Consider the following 22,002-nt stretch of genomic DNA (forward strand, 5'->3'; position numbering starts at 1 on the left):
TTCATGGAGGTCATGTGACCCGGTACCTGCGAACATGCTGCTTCCTCGGGTGCTCACCTCGTTAGTGAAATGTCATTCCCGCAGTGTCACCTGTTTGAAAGGAGTCTGTGCAGGGGTGTACGTCCCGCATGTTCTCCGGTGCCAGCTGCTGCCCCTCACAAAAGACGCGCTCCATGCTGTAAAGCCGCGGTGCCTGTCCAGCACATCGCACTGCAGTGCCAAGAGACCTGGGGGTTGGCATGGAGGCGAGAACGGAGGCTGGACCTCCACGGACGAGGACATGGACGATGATGAGGATTATGATGAAGACGTCGAAGATCTCCTGGTCTCCTATGCCACGCCCCTTCAAAACAACCAAAAGATCTTTATAGTGCACCCAGATATAAAGTGGGGCGCTAAGAAGCAGCACAGCACCACTGGTAGGGGCATTATTAACCCGTTATACACTGGGCTGTGGGGACTGGCACATAGCTCTGTGTAGGGGCTGTACAGTGATCCCTCACCTTACAATGGCCTCAACATACAATAGTTTCAACATACAATGGTCTTTTCTGGATCATTGTAACTTGAAACCAGACTCAACATACAATGCTATGGAGTCTGCAAAACTTGTCAATGGCTGGAAGAACTGACCAATCAGAATGGGCATTCACTGGTAAAACCCCTGTATTCCTAAAGTGTATGCACTAACTGGCTGTCTGGTAGCGCCCCCTACAGTACAGGGCGGTATTACATGTTCTGTACTCTTTATCTGTGCCAGGGTTAGCTGCTCCTTTGGACACCAGGTTAGAGTGGATCCATTTTACTATTTTTAGGACATTGCGTGTTCTGTACAGGACCCTGAAGAAGCTTCTGTCTTCTACATAGACCAGTGTTTCCCAAAGAGGGTGCCCTCCAGTTGTTGCAAAACTACAACTCCCAGCATGCCCAGACAGCCGAAGGCTGTCCGGGCATGCTGGTAGTTGTAGTTTTGCATATGGGCAAAGGGTGGGGGTGGGGGGGGGGAGGCGATGGGGCAACTGTGGTGGTTAGACTCAGGACAGGCAGGGGGAGAGAAGCGGGTGGCAGCGGCGGTCTCTGGCACCGCAAAAGCCGCTGTAGTTCATTGATTTAAAGCGCCCGCTTTAAAGGGGTATTCCAGGCTAAACCTTTTTTTATATACATCAACTGGCTCCGGAAAGTTAAACAGATTTGTAAATTACTCTTTATCCTTCCAATAGTTATTAGCTTCTGAAGTTTTCTGTCTAACTGCTCAATGATGATGTCACGTCCCGGGAGCTGTGCATGATGGGAGAATATCCCCATAGGAACTGGACAGCTCCCGGGACGTGAGTCATCAGAGAGCAGTTAGACAGAAAACAACAACTCAACTTCAGAAGCTAATAACTATTGGAAGGATTAAGATTTTTTAATAGAAGTAATTTACAAATCTGTTTAACTTTCCGGAGCCAGTTGATATATAAAAAAAAGTTTTGGCTTGGAATACCCCTTTAAATCATTGATCTGCAACGGCTTCTGCCCCGCCGGGGGGGGTTTGAAATAGCCGATAACTTATACCGGAATATCGGTATAAGTTATCGGCTATCGGCCTGAAAGGTGACAGATTATCGGTATCGGCCCTAAAAAAAACGATATCGGTCGATCCCTAGTTTCAACATACAATGGTCGTCCTGGAACCGATTAATATTGTAACTTGAGGGACCACTGTATTCAAGTTTTCTCTGTTCTAGGAATATACATTTATAGGTCACAGTTCACGTGTGTTTTTCAATTGCGTTTCAGAAATGTATTCCACTTGTTGATATGTGGATATGACTAGAGATGAGCGAACTTACAGTAAATTTGATTCGTCACGAACTTCTCGGCTCGGCAGTTGATGACTTATCCTGCATAAATTAGTTCAGCCTTCAGGTGCTCCGGTGGGCTGGAAAAGGTGTATACAGTTGTAGGAAAGAGTCTCCTAGGAATGTATCCACCTTTTCCAGCCCACCGGAGCACCTGAAAGCTAAACTAATTTATGCAGGAAAAGTTATCAACTGCCGAGCCGAGAAGTTCGTGACGAATCGAATTTACTGTAAGTTCGCTCATCTCTAGATATGACGTTCAGATTAACATCTACACATTGGCTTAGGAAACATTGAGGATTTGAACCCCTATTCTCTTGGGAGAGGATTTTATTTAAACTACACACAACTGACCTGATCCTTCATAGTTGCTGTTCCCACAGTGCAAAACTGCAAAAAGTGACAAATTTGTGACTTGTGAGCGTTCCAAAGCACTGTTACCCATGAGGATAACATGTTGATGGATGTGACATCAGACACCAACAGGTCCCATTCACATTGAACGGGTACTTGCTGGATTCTTGTTAGATGCCTGTTGTTGTTCTGGATTTTAGTGGAGAAGAAAACCTTACTTGCAGTATTAGCTTTTTCTGTTAAAGTCGTAACATTATAATGGAATCAGCGAATGAAGCTCTCGTGAACATAGCCTTATAAAGAGTGTTCTGGTACATCAGGGAAACTAGTAGGGAGAAGCGCCCTGTAGCATGCTTCACTCCCCAGCTTGCAGTGATCGACCCTGGCTGATCAAAACCTTTGACAAGTCTCTGTAACATATAAAAGTTTTGTTTTTTTAAGGCTACATTCACACTGCCCGTTGTATCCGGCAGTGTAAAGCTCGTTATTTTAGGATCGAAAATAGCCAGAGAAAAAAAATAGAGCTTGCACCGTCTTTTTCTCTGGCAATTCTCTCAGAAAATAACTGCGCCCAATGTACCCCATTGACTAAACTGCAAAAAAAAAGTTTGACGGCCGTATTTGACGGGGCATACCGGCAGTCTGAAAGGGGCCTAATTTACAGGGGGACTAAAATAAGTCTTTTTCTAAGGGTGCATTCACATCACGATTTTATCATCCTACTTGGCATGTAAATCTGCATGAATGAACTAGTCTCTGAGCACATAGCACTGTTCTTGTACTTGTTATAGTGGTCAATAAGCTTGTACATCTTATTTTGAGTTTTTCAATAAAAACTGCAACCACGCTAAATTTATAGTTTAGCGATTCACTAAAATGCAGCAGAACATAGTTCTGCTGCATTTTAGTGAATCGCTAAACTATAAATTTAGTAGATACATTTATCAAAACCTGTGTAGAGGAAAAGTGGTGCAGTTGCTCAGAGCAAATATTAAAATGCTTCCTTTTTTTATTTTTATTTTTTTTTAATTTTTTTTAATGGCCTCTGAAATATAAAAGAAGCACTCTGGTTGCTATGGGCAACGGAAAAAACTATTCATCTACACAGGTTTTGATAAATCTCCTCCATAGTGATGCATTTTTTTTCTATATTATGCCTGAAAGGGGTACTCCGCTGCTCAGCGTTTGGAACAAACTGTTCCGAACGCTGGAGCCGGAAGCTCATGATGTCATAGTCCCGCCCCCTCATGATGTCTTTCCCCTCCCACTCAATGCAAGTCTATGGGAGGGGGCGTGACAGCCGTCACGCCCCCTCCATAGACTTGCATTGAGGGGGTGGGACGTGACATCACGAGGAGGCGGGACTATGACAAAACGAGCTTCCGGCTCCAGCGTTCGGAACAGTTTGTTCCAAACGCTTAGCAGTGGAGTACCCCATTAAATTTGGCTGTTGTATGCCTGTGTACCTCTCAAGCTAAACAAGGATGGGGACCTTTGCTCTATATCTCCATTACATTTTTTTTTTTTTTTTCTAGCTGATTTGCAGGTGGCTGAGGCGGAGGCTCTGGTGCAGAGTATTCCTAACTGGACGGTTGTGGATAAGTTAATCATGTCTACAAAAACACCCGATAGTAAACTTATTTTTGGCAAAGGGAATTTTCAGCTCCTTACAGGTATTGTCTAAGATAATGCATACTATTGTATTGCTTCTTTCCATGTGGTCCCCTTCATGACTGCCCCATGATAGAATGATGCTCCCTGCCTCATCTATATATATAAAACTCAATGGGGGAGATTTATCAAAGAATTTAGACTGGTTTTTCCTGTCAAAATTTGTCGCACAAAAAGTCGGTCTAAATATGTGGGACTTTTTTGTGACTTTTGCTCTAGAGGTTTTTTAGAACATGATGTATTCCAGTCTATTTTAGACGGAAATGCATTGGAAAAGCGACTTATCTACCACAAGTCGCATCGGCTGAAAGTACGCCGAAATGTCAGACCATGTTTGAGCAGGTTTAAATACAGTCGAAAGCATAGATCACAAAGTCTGTGCACAGAATTTTATCAAGAGCCGTGCGCCATTTGATAAATTAGGTGCACAATAGACCAACCTAACCCTCTGTAGTTTGGTCTATATTGATTCGGGACATAGACAACTTTGATAAATATCTCCCAATGTGTGTGTGTATGTGTATGTTCCAGCATCACGTCCAAATGGCTAAAGATATTAACATGAAACTTGGCACACATGTTACTTATATGTCAGCAACAAACATAGGATAGGTAATTTTACCGAATACCGAAATTTTTGTGCTGCACGATATGAATTTTAACCCACACCGCAATACCGGTTTGGCCCCTCCCCCTCGGGAATGAATGATCAGCCCAGCGCTTCCCCATCGGGGAACTAATCATATGACCCGCGAATGCTGTTCTGCCCCCCCCCCCCCCCCCAATTATCAGCCCAGCGCTGCGCTGTCCCCATCTGGGTACTACTCACATATCACTTGCAAGCGCTGCCCTCCTCGTCCTCCAGTTTGTTGCGGCCGCCGGCGCTGACACTCAGTGGTCTTCAACCTCCAGATGTTGCAAAACTACAACTCCCAGCATGCCCGGACAGCCGTTGGCTGTCCAGGCATGCTGGGAGTTGTAGTTTTGCAACATCTGGAGGTCCGCAGGTTGAAGACAACTGCTGTATACTGTATCCCTATCCCGGGCAGCAAAAGATAAACAAAATATACTTTAACTCCTCTTCCCCGTTGGTCCGGACCAGCTTCCTAAGGGAATGGAACGTCGGAAAGCCGCCAGCCTATCACCGATCGCAGCGATGTTCCGCCTCGGCCAGTTATAGGCTGAGTCCACTGAGTCCGGCTTCTTACATGACAGTGGGCTCAACCTATCACCGGCCGAGGCAGAACATCGCTGCGATCGGTGATAGGCTGGCGGCTTTCTGACGTTCCGTTCCCTAGGAAGCTGGTCCGGACCAACGGGGATGGTGAGTTAAAGTTTATTTTGTTTACCTTTTGCAGCCCGGGCATAGGGATACAGTATAGAGTGTCAGCGCCGGCGGCCGCAACAGACAGGAGGACGAGGAGGCAGTGCTTGTGGATGACGTGAGTAGAACCCCGATGGGGACAGCGCAGCGCTGGGCTAATAATTCATTTTTGGGGGGGGGGGGGGTCGGGATAGGAGGTCAGGATATGACAACAGTATATGAGGACTGGATATAAAGTCAAAAGCTTCCTCTGTTTTTCCTCCACAACAAGGATTAGGAAGGAAAAACCGGGCAACGTCGGGTACTCAGCTAGTTTAGCTATAATGAAGGACACTTACCTTTCACAACTAGTGCCAATGAGAAGGGAGGGATTTTACCATCTGTTTTGTGGCTGTGATTTGGCACCTCATTTTTGCACAGTGATATTTTTATGCAAAAATGTTTCACCTTTCCATTTAGGAGATTTTAGGAAACCAGGCAGTGATATTCAGTCTTCTGATTCTGACATTGCAATGGGCACCTATTTATAAAGCACACCTTTTTATAAACTGGCGCAAATTTGGGTGCAAACTTACACAGAGTAAAACCAAGGTTGACATGCTACAGCAATGTTAGGCTTTCTAAATGGAGGTAAGTATACATGTGTGGATTTATCTTTTTAGCGTATAATAGAAAAGTCTACTGGGAAAAATGTAAGTAATTTGGTTATTGTACAATAAATGCTTTTTTTTCCCATTCAAAATATAATATTCTATATGAAATCATATACGGTAAATATTTTGTCATACTAAGTACTAGGCATACTACCTATGTATACCACAGAGTAATAGTAATGCAATAAGAGCAAAATTCAAATCTATGCACAAATTATATAACTATAATTAACCCTACCTCGTCCCCTAAAATATCAGTCTCCCTCTTAATATTTTTTCATTTTTTCTTCTTCCCATGATACTGATGTCTCTAAGCAAATTCTCTTGTAAGGTACTAGGCATAGAAGTTCCCTCAGCTGGAGAAGTACTTTACAGACACAATGTTAACACAGTTATAGGATAACTCTTTGATATTGCAACTTATCCCCTATCCTAAGGGGCCCCCTGTGATCTCCCAAACGGTGCTCAGAACGAATGGGATATGTTGACCACCGCACAAAGCGGCAGCCGACACGCCCCTTCCATGCAGCTCTATGGGAGAACCGGAGCGCTGCTTTCGGCAATCTCTGGCTCTGCCATAGAACTGCATGGAGGGCCTTTGTCTAAGTAAAACAAGCAGGCACCCGGCACGGGATGTGTTTTCAGTTACTGACTTGATGTCTGGTTGCTGACAGTGTTTTATAAGGTGATTTTCATCTGCACCAAATTTATCAAAGGATATCTTGCCTTTTTGATAAATTATGTGCAACACTGTCAAAAACACCAACAAAAAACTGCTTCAAATCTGACTATCTACAAGCACAAATTCAAATAAATATCGCTAGTTACAATTCTATTCCATATTTAATATAATTCTAATCAGTGATATTTATTTGAACTTTTTTAAACCCAAGAACTAACTATTGTTCTATCATTCCAAGCACTAGGTGTGCAGCTTTCATACAGGACTTTTTGTTTATTTATTCCATAATTCCCTATGGAGCTTCATATTTTTGTGTTTTATTCACTACGAGCAGACACAGAGGGAGCTGCGAGTTGTGCATGCTCAGTGTACTTCAGACATTGCAGCCGCACTTAGCCTAGCTCAGGGAGCAGCCGCCATGTCTAGAGCACACTGTGCATCTGCACAACTCGCAACTCCCTCTGTGTCTGCTCTTAGTGGCGGATTGCTGCTGCGAGCAGGACACATTCCGTCAGTAGTGCATCCGCAGCATCAAATACGTTGACCCTACCCTAAGGGGGAGATTTATCAAAACCTGTGCAGAGGAAAAGTTGGCCAGTTGCCCAGCTAGGTTTTCTATGATTTTCCAAAATTGAAGAAAGCGATCTGATTGGTTGCTATGGGCAACTAGTCAACTTTTCCTCTGCACAGATTCTGATTAATTTCCTCCATAGTGCTTTGGTGTACTGGGGGTGTTCCCAGCCCCTTAGTGCACAGCGTTAGAATTGGTGTAACTTGCACTATTACCATGTATCAGCAGGTAAGTGCCGGTAACACTGACGTATTCTTTTTAACGTGTCACAATTTCCACTCTGTATATTTATGTTTTATTGTCTGTTACAGAAACAATTAAAGGACTTCCGCAGCTTACAGCAGTTTTCTTGAATGTTGAAAGGCTCTCTTCCCTAAGTGAGGTAATGTTGAATTTATGATCACCTCAAAGCTGGTTGGGCATAGCAAGATGCCTTGTTGACATCATAACCATGTAGACACCTTAGTTCCTAAACCCAACTTTTTTGCCACTGGCAGATAAAAGGTCACATTCTATTTTATTTTAGTGGTCAAGAGGTTAGTCAAATTTATGTTGCCTGTGTTTTATGTCATGTGCTTACTAACAACTGCTCCTGCTGTGCCCTGTAGTACTGATATAAGAAGCCACACCCCCTTGCTGTGCTTTTTAGGTTAAAAAAATGCTGTCTTGTCCCTGCAACTATTGCCTCTGTGTGTCTGTGCAGAGACAAAAGACAGGAAGTGAGGGCAGGACAATCGGGGCTCGGATGCCCCGGTTGTCGCCGGGGCTCGGATGCCCCGGTTGTCGCCGGGGCTCGACAGCATTTTTCACACACAAATATACACATTTGTAACCAGTGTATGTTACAGATATCCATTGCATATATTATATACTATAATGTTATCTACATTACATAAAAAGTTTTTGCAAATATTTATTGTATTGATTCTAACGTTTGTTTTTATTGTTCTTGTTTAAACAGAAAGAGCTGGAAGCAGCCTGGGGAGTGAAGGTTTTTGACAGATATAGTGTGGTCCTAAGTATTTTCCGGTACAATGCACGCACAAAAGAAGCAAAGTTACAGATTGCACTAGCTGAACTTCCACTGCTAAGGTATGGAGGTATTCTGCAGATGCTATATTATTTGTAATGGTTAGTGGTAAAACTTTACATAATGTCTGTAAAAGGTATTTCCCTTAACGACAATGGACGTGAATGTATGTTCTGGTGCCCTGGTACACATTTACGTCCTTCACAGTAGCTGCGGTTGTTTAATTCATAGTGGGTCCTTGCTGCTATTAGAGGCCACAGACATCAGCTTTCTCGTTCAGCTCCATTGGGGGGGACACAGGAACCATAGGTATATCTTGCTGCCACTAGGAGGCTGACACTAGGCTTAACAAAAAAAAGAAGTCTGCTCCTCCCAACAGGATATACCCGCCTACTGACTCGGAGACACTCAGTTTTTAGCTTAGTGTCCTAGGAGGCAGACACAGGTCTGGGTTTCTCCAGACCTGTTCTAATTTTTATTATTTTCTAGCTGTTAGAGTTTAGTTTTTCTCTCCTTTTTTATTTTTCTAGGTAGGGACGACAGGAGCATGGCGCTGCCTGATTTCCCCACATGCGACTGAAGGGCATGGCCCATAGAGTATGGTCCGTTAACCCTTCCTCGCCACCGACCAGCACCAGGTTGTACCTTGGGTCCGGGTCACCTATTGCCTCTGCTCGCCCCGCTTATTGAAGCCTGGTATGATGCAGTTGGCACAGACTGGTTGAAGACTTCTGGGGGGGAAGACATCCAGGGAGGTAAGTATAACATCCCCACCCCACCCTCTCCCTTTTTTTCCTCTCCCCCTCTCTCTGAAGGGGGCACTCAGGGGGGCATGTGAAGATAGTTTCCTTGTAGGAGAGGGCACCTTTTCGGGTTCTGCAGCTGTTGCAGCAGCTGCACCGGCCGTAGCTAGCTGGGGGGGGCACCACTGCGGGACAAAAGGGGACATCTTCTGCATAGTTTTACTCCCGGCAGCCGTCCCCACAGCTCCGGGTACCGCTGCCGGCCTTTCCTACCTCCGTGCACCCGACGGTGTTCGCGGCCGTCCGGCCCGGGTTCGGCCGCAACTTTAGTCCGCGGGTTTGGCCTGGTCCCGGCCGTGTGTTAGCTCCGTCCCCTTTTTGTTCGCGCTTGGCTGCACTCCTATCCCAGCACAGTGAGCAGTTTTTCAGCCTCTCCTGTGCCAGCACGCGCTGCGGGGGTCCTCAGTCTCCTCCCTCTGTCCAGGTTACGGACGCGCCTCTGCTCCGTAGTCCAGCACTGCTACCTCACAATCTTCTGCTGCACTCTGTTTCTGTGGCTCTCCTCTCCGGTCTCGGCTGCTCCGTATCTGCTGCAGCAGCCTGGAACTTCTGCTACCTGGTGCTGCAAGCTCTTCCTGCGATCCTAGCAAGACTTCAGCGACTGCAAGACACAGGAACCTGGGTGAGCTTGTTACTTTTTCTTTGTCTCTGGGTAACTGACTTCTTTGTAATTTTTGCAATGTCCGCCCCCAGCTTTGAACCTTTTCTCAGACAGGCGACCGCTTCGGTTACTTACTATGCTTGCATGGGGTGTAAGGTTAAATGCCGGGGGGTTCGGCTGAACCCACCTGTTCTGCCTGCTCTTCCTCCCGCCCTAATCCCTCCCACCCAGGATAGCCCCCGGAGAACGTGGCCCCTGACCCTGCCCTGGTTTGGGTGTCTTCTCTCTCCCAAACAATCTCTGATCTGGCGCAGGTTTCCAGGGAAGTGGCTACGGCCTTAAAGCAGTCCTCCTTTCGTCCTCCTCGGGAGACGAGCTTGGCGTCTTCGGACCGTCGACGCTCTCACGAATGTCCCAGGGTCATTTATTATGACTCCTCTCCTGAGCACAGGTCTTCCCGCCACTCGCGCTCCAGGTCCCCTCCTAGGCAGTGCCCTCGGTCACGTGGTCGCTCTCCTAGGGGCCGTTCCCGATCCCTGGCCCACCATACCAGATCCGTGTCACCTAGATCCGGAGCTTCCACTGCCCGTTCCCGGTCTCCGGGGGAACTGGTGGACTCAGACTCGGCTCCGCAATCGGATTCTGAAGAGTAGTCATCCATGTCAGACTTTGTGGACAACTTGGTGTCAGCTGTCAGGGACACCTTCCATCTACAGGACCCTGGAACTCCAGACCCTGCTCCTGGAGTTTCCTTTACACGGACTCATCGCTCCCCCAAGGTCTTCCATCCTCATAAGGAGTTTGATGATCTTCTGGAGAACGCCTGGAAGCTTCCGGAGAAGCGCTTCCAATGCACTAAACGGTTGAAGACTCTGTCCGTTTTCTCAGGAGCTTGTCTCTAAATGGACCATTCCACCGTTGGTGGACCCCCCCCCAGTCTCCCGTTTATCAAAATCCACCACCTTGCCACCGGAAGATGCCGCTTCCTTTAAGGATCCCGCGAACAAGCGGGTGGAAAATCTGGCGAAGTACGCCTTTGAGGCGGTTGGGTCCTCCTTGCTTCCGGCCTTTGCATCAACTTTGGTCTCAAAGGCCTTATCAGTTGGGGCTTCTCAGCTCCACCAAGGGATGCTGTCCGGGGCCCCTTCTGATGATCTGGCTGATATTGCTCTCCAGATCTCCAAGGCAGGTGACTATATATGCCAAGTTTCCTTAGAGTCTGCACGCTCTGCGGCCGTTGCATCTGGAAATCTAGTAGTCATTCGCCGCTCTATGTGGCTAAAAGCTTGGAACGCTGACTCTGCTTCCGAAAAATCGCTGACGGAAATGGCCTTTACCGGCGGCAGTCTTTTTGGCAAAAAGCTGGACGACATCATTTCTGACGCTACGGGCGGTAAGAGTTCCTTGCTTCCCCAGAATAAGGCGGGCCACCCTGTCTCTCGCGGGGGATTCCGCAAGACTGCTTCCTTTCGGTCATTTCGCTCCCTGGGCTCCGGCCGCCTGCACAAGTCAGGTTCCTCGCAAGCTAGGCAGGCCTCATACTTTAAGCCCCGCCCCTCCTGGAAGCAGGATAGCCGTTCCAGCCGTTTCCCTGCAAAGTCAGGAACTCTCAAGCCTACCTCAAATTGAAAGGGCGCCCCCACCGGAGGCTCTCCCTCAGGTGGGCGGTCGCTTATCCCTCTTTTGGGATGTCTGGTTGGCACAAGTCCAGGATTCCTGGGTCCGAGGGTTACTGAATCGAGTTTGGTTCTCTTCCCCGGGATCGTTTGTTTTCGGTCCCGGCCTCCTCGTTCGCCCGTCCTGGCTGCAGGTTTTCGCTCTGCCATTCGCACTTTGCTGGAACAAGGTGTAATTGTGCCTGTTCCTCCTCAGGACCGTTAAAGGGGTTTCTATTCAAACCTATTCGTTTTTCCCAAGAAGGGGGAACGGTCCGTCCGATTTTGGTCCTCAAGCTCCTCAATCGGCACCTTCGACTTCGCCACTTCCGCATGGAGTCCCTGCGCTCGATTGTTGCGTCCATGGATCAGGGCGAACTGCTGTCTTCTGTGGACATTTGGGATGCGTATCTCCGCATCCCGATTTATTTATTTTTTTTCCTCCGCACCAACGGTTTCTGTGGTTTGCAGTTCCAGAGGGTCACTTTCAATTTGTGGCTCTGCCCTTCAGCCTGGCCACAGCCCCCAGGGTCTTTACCAAAGTCCTGGCGGCTGTCATGGCCATCCTCCGCTCCTGAAGGGTGTTTGTCCTTCCTTATCTGGACGACCTGCTTATCAAAGCCCCGTCCCGGGTCCAGAATGAGGAAAGTCTCCACATCACCCTGCAGACTCTGACTAGTTTCGGGTGGCTGATAAACGTGGAAAAATCCAATCTTTCTCCCTCCCAGTCTCTGATTTTTCTGGGCCTTCGGTTCCATACCGAGAGCCCAGGTTTTCCTTCCTCCGGACAAGCGGAGTGCTCTTCTGTCGGGTGTCCGCCTCTTGAGACGCCCACATCCTGTGTCCATTCGCTCCTGTATGGCAGTTCTGGGCAGGATGGTGGCGGCGGTTCCGTTTGCATGGTTTCGTTGCCGCCCGCTTCAGTGGGCCATCCTGTCTCTCTGGGATGGATCGCCCCTGTCCTTGGATCGCCGGATCCGTCTGCCCTCCTCGACTCGCCAGTCGCTTCTTTGGTGGCTCCGCTCTCCTCTCCTCCTGGGCGGTCGCTCGTTCCTTCCATTGAACTGGCTGGTCCTCTCCTCGGTTGGGGGGGGCGTTCTTCTGGACCGGACGGTCCAGGTCCGCTCGTCTCCGCAGGAGACCCGTCTTCCCATCAATGTCCTGGAGATCCGGGCCATCTTCCTGTGTCTCCTTCACTGGGAGTCCCTTCTCCGGGGCCGCCCGGTCTGCATTCAGACGGACAACGCCACGGCCGTGGTGTAGGTCAACCGTCAAGGGGGCACTCGCAGCCGCGCTGCCATGGCCGAGGTGTCCAGGATCTTGGTCTGGGCGGAGCGCCTGGTTCCCTCCATATCAGCGATCCATCCAGTGGGGTGGAAAATTGGGAAGCGGACTTTCTAAGTCGCTCCTCTCCTGACCCCGGGAGTGGTCTCTTCACCCGGAGGTTTTCAAGTCCATTTGCGATCGCTGGGGAATTCCGGACGTGGACCTCTTTGTGTCCCGCCTGAACCGGCAGGTTCCGACCTTCGTGGCAAAGTCCCGAGATCCTCTGGCACTGGCCGCGGACGCTCTCGTCATTCCTTGGTCTTGCTTCGCTCTCCCTTATCTGTTCCTGCCGCTTCCGCTTCTGCCCCGAGTGCTGAGGAAACTCGAGGCAGAAGGCGTCTCAGCCATTCTTGTGGCACCGGATTGGCCCCGACGCTCTTGGTACGCCAACGTGGTTCGGCTCGTGGCGGATGTTCCCTTTCGGCTGCCGCATTGTCTCGATCTTCTTTCTCAGGGTCCACTTTGCCACCCGAATTCTCTGCTGCTACGTTTGACGGTGTGGCGGTTGAAACCGCGGTATTGAAGGCCTGTGGTTTTTCCTCCGGGGTTATTAGCACCATGCTCAAGGCGCATAAGCAGTCCTCGGATAGGATTTATCACAAGACTTGGCGGGCCTACTTTCGGTGGTGTGAGGCCTGCTCTCTTTCTCCGCTTCTTTTCTCTCTGCCGAACCTCCTGGCATTTTTGCAGTCAGGCCTTGAAACGCGTTTTGCTCTTAGTTCCCTCAAGGGTCAAGTGTCGGCACTGTCTATTCTTTTTCAGCGGCCTCTGGCCTCCGACTCTTAGGTTCGCACCTTCCTTCAAGGGGTGGCTCATAAGATTCCTCCTTACAGGTCTCCTACTTCCCCTTGGGACCTGAACTTGGTCCTGAGCGCTTTGCAGTCCGCTCTGTTCGAGCCTATTCGCTACATCTCCCTTTGTTTCCTTTCTTGGAAGGTGGCCTTTCTGGTTGCCATGACCTCCATCCGAAGGGTGTTGTTATTGGTTGCTCTATCTTGTCAACCCCCCTTCCTGATTCTTCATCAGGATAAGGCTGTGCTCCGGCCAGTACCTTCTTTTCAGCCAAAGGTGGTTTCTTCGTCTCATCTGAACGAGGATATCGTTCTTCCCTCCTTCTGCCCGCTCCAACTCATCCTAAGGAGCGCTCCCTCCACAACCTGGATGTGGTCAGAGCCTTGCGGGTTTACCTTTCGGCCACGTCTTTCTTCTGACGGTGATTCGCTGTTCGTCCTTCCGGAGGGCCGACGCAAGGATCTGCCGGCTTCTAAGGCCACCATCTCCAGATGGATCCGGTCCGCCATTTCTGAGGCTTATCATTCTAAGGGGAAAAAATCCCCCCCTTCCGGATTATGGCTCACTCCACTTGCTAGGTGGGGGCCTCTTGGGCGGTCTTTAACAGGGCTTCCGCCCTACAGGTGTGTAAGGCGGCCACTTGGTCTTCGGTGCACACGTTCACGAAATTCTACCAAGTGCACACTTCTGCTTTCGCCGACGCCAGTTTGGGGCATAAGGTTTTGCAGGCAGCGGTGGCTCTGCTGTCCGCTTGATTCTGGGTTAGTTTGGTTTCCCACCCCAGGGACTGCTTTGGTACGTCCCACGGTTCCTGTCCCCCACCCCAACGGAGCTGAACGAGAAAAAGAGATTTTTTTTCACTTACCGTAAAATCTCTTTCTCAGAAGATCCATTGGGGGACACAGGAACCGTGGGTATATCTTGCTGCCACTAGGCATAACAAAAAAAAGTCGGCTCCTCCCAGCAGGATATACCCACCTGCTGACTCAGAGACACTCAGTTTTAGTCCCAGAGCAATAGGAGGAACCGAAAAACTACAGAGTCCGAAGGGAGCCCAGTCAAAACAAGGAACCAACAGACTGATAGGTGACCGACTCTCGGACAACAATCAGTCTGTTGGTTCCTTGTTTTGACTGGGCTCCCTTCGGACTCTGTCGTTTTTCGGTTCCTCCTATTGCTCTGGGACTAAAACTGAGTGTCTCTGAGTCAGTAGGTGGGTATAGCCTGCTGGGAGGAGCCGACTTTTTTTTTTTTTATGCCTAGTGGCAGCAAGATATACCCACGGTTCCTGTGTCCCCCAATGGATCTTCCGAGAAAGAGATTTTACGGTAAGTGAAAAAAATCTCCTTATTACACTGATCAATACTGATCACGGCATCTGAACTGAATTGAAACCTAACTTTGTTTATAAAGTTTGAGTTGTTTTTTATTTAATTTTTTTTAAAGTAGTACAACATTAGAAAAGCATGTAAACAGGAGTATAATTTTAAATGTATTGAGCCACATTTTTATCCATGCCCCCTCCCATAAACTTGCATTGAGGGGGCGGGGCGTGACATCACACGGGGGAGGAGTCGTGACATCACGATACTCCATCCCTGTGGTTGGGAGGCATAAGACTTGTTCACAGGTGGGTGCTGCATGCTAGATTGTGGGGGTGCCCATCGGCGGGACCCCCGCGATCAGACATCTTATCCTTTGGATAGGGGATAAGATGTCTTAGGGTCGGAGTACCTCTTTAATGATTTTCAGATTACTTTTCATCAGACAAGCTCCATGTCGTGTCAGTCTGCAGGTGGACTTTCTTCTCTCCTGAAGGGCTAATGTAAGCTCCCTTTTTTACAACCACATAAAATATACTTAATTCGGATAACTTCTCAGATTAGTGTTCAGGAGAGCAGCGAGGGGCTTTAAAGGGGAACTCCGGTACTTCTTATCCTCTTTTCACAGTATAGGGGATAAGTGTTTGATGGTGGGGGTCCGACCACTGGGACAAACCCAAGCCCTACCCCCCAACACGATCTCCTACCCAGCACCCTGGCTCTCCGAACAAAGCCGTGTCAGCCACAGCACAATCTACAGTGCTCGCGTTTCTGCAGCTCTTGTCGACCACCACTTCCCACATCAGGGGAGCCGGGATGCTGGGCAGTAAATCGTGGAGGGTTCTGTGGATAGTAGATAAGAAGTTAAGTACCATAGTTCCCCTTTAAACTGACCTTCATTACAATAATGAATTTAGGATTGCTGTAAAATGTTTTGAATCTGTTTTCGTTAATTTTGTCCTTATGGGGATAAGCTTTTTATAAATTGAGGAATATTTTCAACAGGTCTAGACTTAAAAATGAAATGGCTCACTTGGACCAGCAAGGTGGTGGCTCTCGCTATATCATGGGATCAGGTAACATGTGTGCACTTTAAATGGAGTGTGCATTTTTGAATTGATAGACTTAACATATATATTAAATGGGCACTGTCATTTGCAAAACTTTTTGTACAATTTAGATAATAGGATGATATATGTAGATCAGTAAAATACATTGGGTAAAAAATGTGTATAGTTTAGGGTTAAAAAAAAAGTTCCATACTTCTTACCAATAGATGTCCCTTCACTGTCCAGTTGGGGATTTGTCACAGAGCCTCGGTGCACAAAGCAGCCAATTGTCACCTCTGTGCAGTGAGCTCCCACAGGAGGTATAAGGGCAAGTGTCATCTCATGTGGGAATATCCCTCTTTCTCAGTGAACAGTATGCAGTGGGAGCAACATAAATATGGGAATAAGCCATAAAACGATGAAAACCAGAATATAAGGGGACAGGTTCAGCATCAGATAAAAGTATGCCTGGAGCTTTTTTCTTAGGTTCTAGAAAGCAAGTAAAATACAATAAAAGCATATGTCTTTGTAGTTTACATCACAGGTAAAAATAGATGTTTTCAGATCTCCCAGGAGTGCTACACTGTAGTAACACACAGTGCGCAGCTCAGTTTTTATTTTTATTTTTTTTATTTTTTTTTGTAATCCGACATCTTTTACAGAAAAGAAAATATCCCCCCCCCCCCCCCCCTCCCTTCAGCCCGATCCCTACATTGGTCTTCCAGTGTACACATACAATGCACCTATATGGAGAACAGCCTATTCTGGTATTGTGAAAAAGCTTCTGACATCCCTAATCACTCAGCCATGGAAAACCAACTTTTATTTCAAGTGGCAAATGGGTACACACAACGATCATTTCTGTTTTTGTTTTTTTATATACATGTAGTATTCTATAGACTTATCTGGCTATATAGTAGAAATACATTATACTGATCAGTAATTCATGGCTTCCTAAAATGTTACTTTAATAATTTAACACTTTTAGGGTAGAATCAATAGATAGGAAAATACACAGCAGTAAGTATGCAACAAAATACAGCACATGTGACCCTACATTTTAACCTAATGTATTTTTATTTTGTTCTGTTATTAAGGTGAAACCTTCATGGAGATCCAACAGAGGCTTTTAAAAGAAAGAGAACTAAAGATTAAAAAAGCTTTAGAGAAATTGAGGAAAAAAAGAAAATTGCTGAGGAACCAGCGTACCCGCCGAGAGTTTCCAGTTATCTCTGTAATGGGTTACACTAACTCTGGTTTGTATAGAAATTGCTTTATCTCTCATTCTAGCATGAGTCTTTTTTACAGTACCGATAGTGTGTGTATATAAAATTATATATATATAAATGATGTCCTTCAAAATATGTCTGTATGGTATTGCAGGCAAAACAACATTAATAAAAGCACTTACAGGAGATCTAAATTTGCAGCCACGTGACCAGCTCTTTGCCACACTTGATGTCACAGCTCATGGTGGACTACTTCCTTGTCGTATGCCAGTGATTTACGTGGACACGATTGGATTTCTGTCTCAACTTCCTCATAATTTAATAGAGTCTTTCTCAGCCACTCTGGAGGATGTTGTCCATTCAGTAAGTCTTTATACCATTGTGCATTACTGGGGTCTGGAATGTTATAGTATTACTTTAACTACAACTACTAAAAAATACTGTATTTAATAATGAGTAGAGTGGATTGCACAACCAGGATCCTCATCTGTTAGCCAGATGGGTAAGCCAGATGTTTTTGTTACTCACCATAAAATCCTTTTCTTGTTCATTGGCGAACATAGATGATAACCATGGGTATAGCAACTGCCACTAGGAGGCAGATACTATGCAAAAAAAAGTGTTAAAGGGTACCTCTCATCAAATAAACTTTTGATATATTTTAGATTAATGAATGTTGAATAACTTTACAATAGCATGTTAATAAAAAATATGCTTCTTTCTATTGTATTTTTCCCGATCAGTCCTGTCAGCAAGCATTTCTGACTCATGCTGGAGTCCTAAACACTCAGAGCTGCCAGCCTGCTTTGTTCACAGCCAAACAGGCTGTGAACAAAGCAGGCTGGCAGCTCTGAGTGTTCTCCTTTGTGAACAAAGCAGACTGGCAGCTCGTAGTGTTTAGGACTCCAGCATGAGTCTGAAATGCTTGCTGCCAGGACTGGTAGGGAGACCCCTAGTGGTCATTTCTTCAAAGTGGAAAATTAAATAGAAAGAAGCATAATTTTTAATAACATGCAATTGTAAAGTTATTCTGCATACATTAATCTAAAATATATCAAAAGTTTTTTTGATGAGAGGTACCCTTTAATCCTCCTACTAGCTGTACCCCTCCTACAGACACAGGCTAACCACTTCTGTACAAACTAGTAAAGAGAAAAAAATAATTGTTAAACATGTTCCCTAAATTAAATTAGGTAGGTGCTGTTTTCCTCCTTGATCGTAAGACAAGGATTTTACAGTATCAAAAAAACTGCTTTTTTAACTGCATTGTTACGGGACACTGATAATGACTTTAGGGTGGTCAGAAGGAGTCACTAGCGGTGGTGAAAAACTAGAGAGAACAGTCAGTCTACTGCCAACCCAAAAAATTAAACACTATATACGGTAATAAAAAAGGTGTGAAGAAGGAACCATATAGCGGAATAGCACACCTGGAGAGCCGCTACAAAGCATCATTCTGGTGGAGTGCCCTTCAACCAGTAAGACTGGCATTTCACACGTCAGAATTAATACCGTATTTTTTGTCATATAAGACGCTCCGGCATATAAGACGCACCTAATTTTATAGGATAAAAATCTAGAAAATAAAGATTCTGAACCAAACACAATGTAAAGTATAGGACAGTGATCTTCAACCTGCGGACCTTCAGATGTTGCAAAACTACAACTCCCAGCATGCCCGGACAGCTGTTGGCTGTCTGGGCATGCTGGGAGTTGTAGTTTTGCAACATCTGGAGGTCCGCAGGTTGAGGACCACTGGTATAGTACTCGCGTGTCCCCGCCACTCCGGACCCTTCACCGCTGCCCTGGATGTCGCCGTCCATCGCTGTCACCGCATCGCCGGGGTGTCCCCGTCGCTCCGGAACGTCTCTGCTGTCCGGTATCCTCGCTCTCCGTCGCCGCCATGACGTCGCTACGCACGCCGCTCCTATTGGATGACGGGACGGCGTGCACGACGACGTGATGACGATGGAGAGCGCCGGCCATGCAGGGGATCCCGGCCCGGAGCAGACACCGAGGAGGCAGGTAAGGTCCCTCCCGGTGTCCTGTAAGCTGTTCGGGACGCTGCGATTTCACCGCGGCAATCCCGAACAGCCCGACTGAACAGCCGGGTTAGTGTTATTTTCGCTTCAGACACGGCGGTCAGCTTTGATCGGCGCTTCTGAAGGGTTAATACAGGGCATCACCGCGATCGGTGATGTCCTGTATTAGTCGCGGGTCCCGGCCATTGATGGCCACAGGGACCGCCGCGATAGGTGTGTATTCGCCTTATAAGACGCACCAACTTCCCCCCCCCCCCCAGTTTTGGGGAAGAAAAAGTGCGTCTTATACGGCGAAAAGTACGGTAAATCAGACAAATCTAAAGCCAGCAGGATTTTACTTAAAGGGGTTGTCCAGTAAAAATGATCTTATCCCCTATCCACAGGAGAAAAAAAAGAGGGTGAGACGCTCACACATATTCCTATGCCAGCTGATCATTGGAGTATATTCGTGCAAATATTATTTTTGCACAAGTCATAAATTTAGCACACCAAACAGTTCATGTGTTAACTATGCTCCCTGGAAATGCACAATATAATTTTGACATAAGTGAATGAATGATTCAAAAGGAGTAACCACCTTTAAGGCATGACCTTTTAATAACTAAAAGTTAAAAAAGGGTACCAAAACACAAAAAAGTGTATGTACAAAAATGGCCTGGATTGGAGACTGATCACTTACAAGATTGGATAGATGTAAAACAGGTAAGGTTATTAACGTGGATATAGACTGATGGGTTGATCAAACAGTTTTGTTGGGACAAATGATGAGCAGGAAAGGGTATTCGTGCCCATCCTGATGTCTATGTCCCCCCAAATAGTCTTTCCCTGCCTTTCGAGGGACCCATCTCCTTAACAGGATGGCCTCGACCACGGTGCCGTTCCCTTCATGTCAACTAAGTGCACAGGATAAAACCTGGTTTAATACATGGGGATTTTCGCCCTGTTGTTGTAGGGAACAACTTTATCTCAATTAGGATGGTCCTAATATCTAGTGGACATTCTATGTGATTTTTATTTTCACGTGTGTTCACATTTACACTGTGGCCTGGATTCGAGACGAACTGAGATTATACAATAGTCTCACACTATACTGCTATTTTTTCTATTCCCCTCCTGCATCTGGTTGTTATTTTATTTAGTTGACAGGAAGGGAACGGCACCGTGGTCGAGGCCATCCTGTTAAGGAGATGGGTCCCTCGAAAGACAGGGAAAGACTATTTGTCCCAACAAAACTGTTTGATCACTCCATCAGTCTATATCCACGTTAATAACCTTACCTGTTTTACATCTATCCAATCTTGTACGTGATCAGTCTCGAATCCAGGCCATTTTTGTACATACACTTGCATTTGAAAAACACTTTTTTTCTTTTTGTGTTTTGGTACCCTTTTTTTAACTTTTAGTTATTTAAAGTTATGTTTTAATATCATGCCTTAAAGGTGGTTACTCCTTTTTGAATCAAATATATGAATTTGGACTGGCCGTCCGCTACCTTGGGTGTTTTTTGATCTGGCAGTTTGCAGCTACTGCATAATTTCTTGCTGTTTTGATATTTTTTTTACATAAGTGAATGAATGCGCAAAAATACACTGTGCACACAATTTGCATGCCAGTTCTTAAACCCCCTCCACCAAATGCATACAATCTATATTCATGAACGGACTAGTGGGTACTCTACAAGCAGGTAGGTTTGCCTCCTACAGACACAATGCTAAAACTGGTTTAGCTCAAGGTCTACAGGATGAGCTAACACTTTCTTACTTCATTTTCTTGCTGGTAGACATTAAGCATTTCTCACAGAAAATGATTGCAGTAACACATGTTTTGCTATACACATGTTTATTCCCTTTGTGTGTATTGGAACTAAACCAAAAAAGGGAGGAAAAAAAGCTAATTGGACATAATGTCACACCAAACTCCAAAAATGGTCTGTACAAAATTATTGGCACCCTTAACTTAATATTTGGTTGCACACCCTTTGGAAAAAATAACTGAAATCAGTCACCTCCTATAACCATCAATAAGCTTCTTTCACCTCTCAGCTGGAATGTTGGACCACTCTTCCTTTGCAAACCGTTCCAGGTCTCTTATTGGAAGGCCGCCTTTTCCCAACAGCAATTTTAAGATCTCTCCATGGGATTTAGATCTGGGCTCATTCTGCCACTTCAGAACTCTCTAGTGCTTTGTTGCCATTCATTTCTTCATTAATACATGCTTTTTGACGTATGTTTGGGGTCATTGTCCTGCTGGAAGACCCAAGATCTCAGACGCAAAACCAGCTTTCTGACACTGGGCTGTACAGTGCAACCCAAAATCTGTAACCCTCAGATTTCATGATGCCTTGGACACATTCAAGGCACCCACTGCCAGAGGCAGCAAAACAACCCCAAAACATCATTGAACCTCCACCATATTTCACTGTAGGTACTGTGTTCTTTTCTTTCTATGCCTCATTCCATTTTCGGTAAACAGTAGAATCATGTGCTTTACCAAATGCTCTATCTTGGTCTCATCTGTCCACAAGACGTTTTCCCAGAAGGATTTTGGCTTACTCAAGTTCATTTTGGCAAAATGTAGTCTTGCTTTTTTATGTCTGTGTCAGCAGTGGGGTCCTCCTGGGTCTCCTGCCATAGTGTTTCATTTCATTTAAATGTCGATGGATAGTTCGCGCTGACACTGATACTCCCTGAGCCTGCAGGACAGCTTGAATATCTTTGGAACTTGTTTGGGGCTGCTTATCCACCATCCGGACTATCCTTCGTTGACACCTTTCATCAATTTTTCTCTTCTGTCAATCCCCAGAGAGATTAGCTACAGTGCCATGGGTTACAAACTTCTTGATGGTGTTGCGCACTGTGGACAAAGGCAAATCTAGATCTCTGGAGATGGACTTGTAACATTGAGATTGTTGATATGTTTCCGCAATTTTGGTTCTTAAGTCCTCAAACAGTTCTCTTCCCTTTCTGTTGTCCATGCTTAGTGTGGAACACACAGACACACAATGCAAAGACTAAGTGAACATCTCTCCTTTTTTTTCTGCTTTCAGGTGTGATT

The 22,002-nt window shown here is 46.3% G+C and overlaps 1 protein-coding gene across 1 annotated transcript in view; it reads left to right on the forward strand.

Moving 5' to 3' along the window:
* The first annotated feature begins 19 nt into the window (after positions 1-19).
* Positions 20-22,002, forward strand: part of GTPBP6 (GTP binding protein 6 (putative)) — a 30,757-nt gene continuing 8,774 nt past the window's right edge. The window contains exons 1-7 of the mRNA XM_056555847.1: positions 20-419; positions 3,734-3,871; positions 7,411-7,481; positions 8,061-8,191; positions 15,634-15,704; positions 16,775-16,933; positions 17,061-17,269. Of these exons, the coding sequence (XP_056411822.1) occupies positions 35-419; positions 3,734-3,871; positions 7,411-7,481; positions 8,061-8,191; positions 15,634-15,704; positions 16,775-16,933; positions 17,061-17,269 (1,164 nt within the window). The 5' untranslated portion in view covers positions 20-34. The remainder of the gene's footprint in view (positions 420-3,733; positions 3,872-7,410; positions 7,482-8,060; positions 8,192-15,633; positions 15,705-16,774; positions 16,934-17,060; positions 17,270-22,002) is intronic.

The sequence above is a fragment of the Hyla sarda genome, chromosome 2 (genome assembly GCF_029499605.1).
Source record: "Hyla sarda isolate aHylSar1 chromosome 2, aHylSar1.hap1, whole genome shotgun sequence".
In the NCBI taxonomy this organism is placed as follows: Eukaryota; Metazoa; Chordata; class Amphibia; order Anura; family Hylidae; genus Hyla; species Hyla sarda.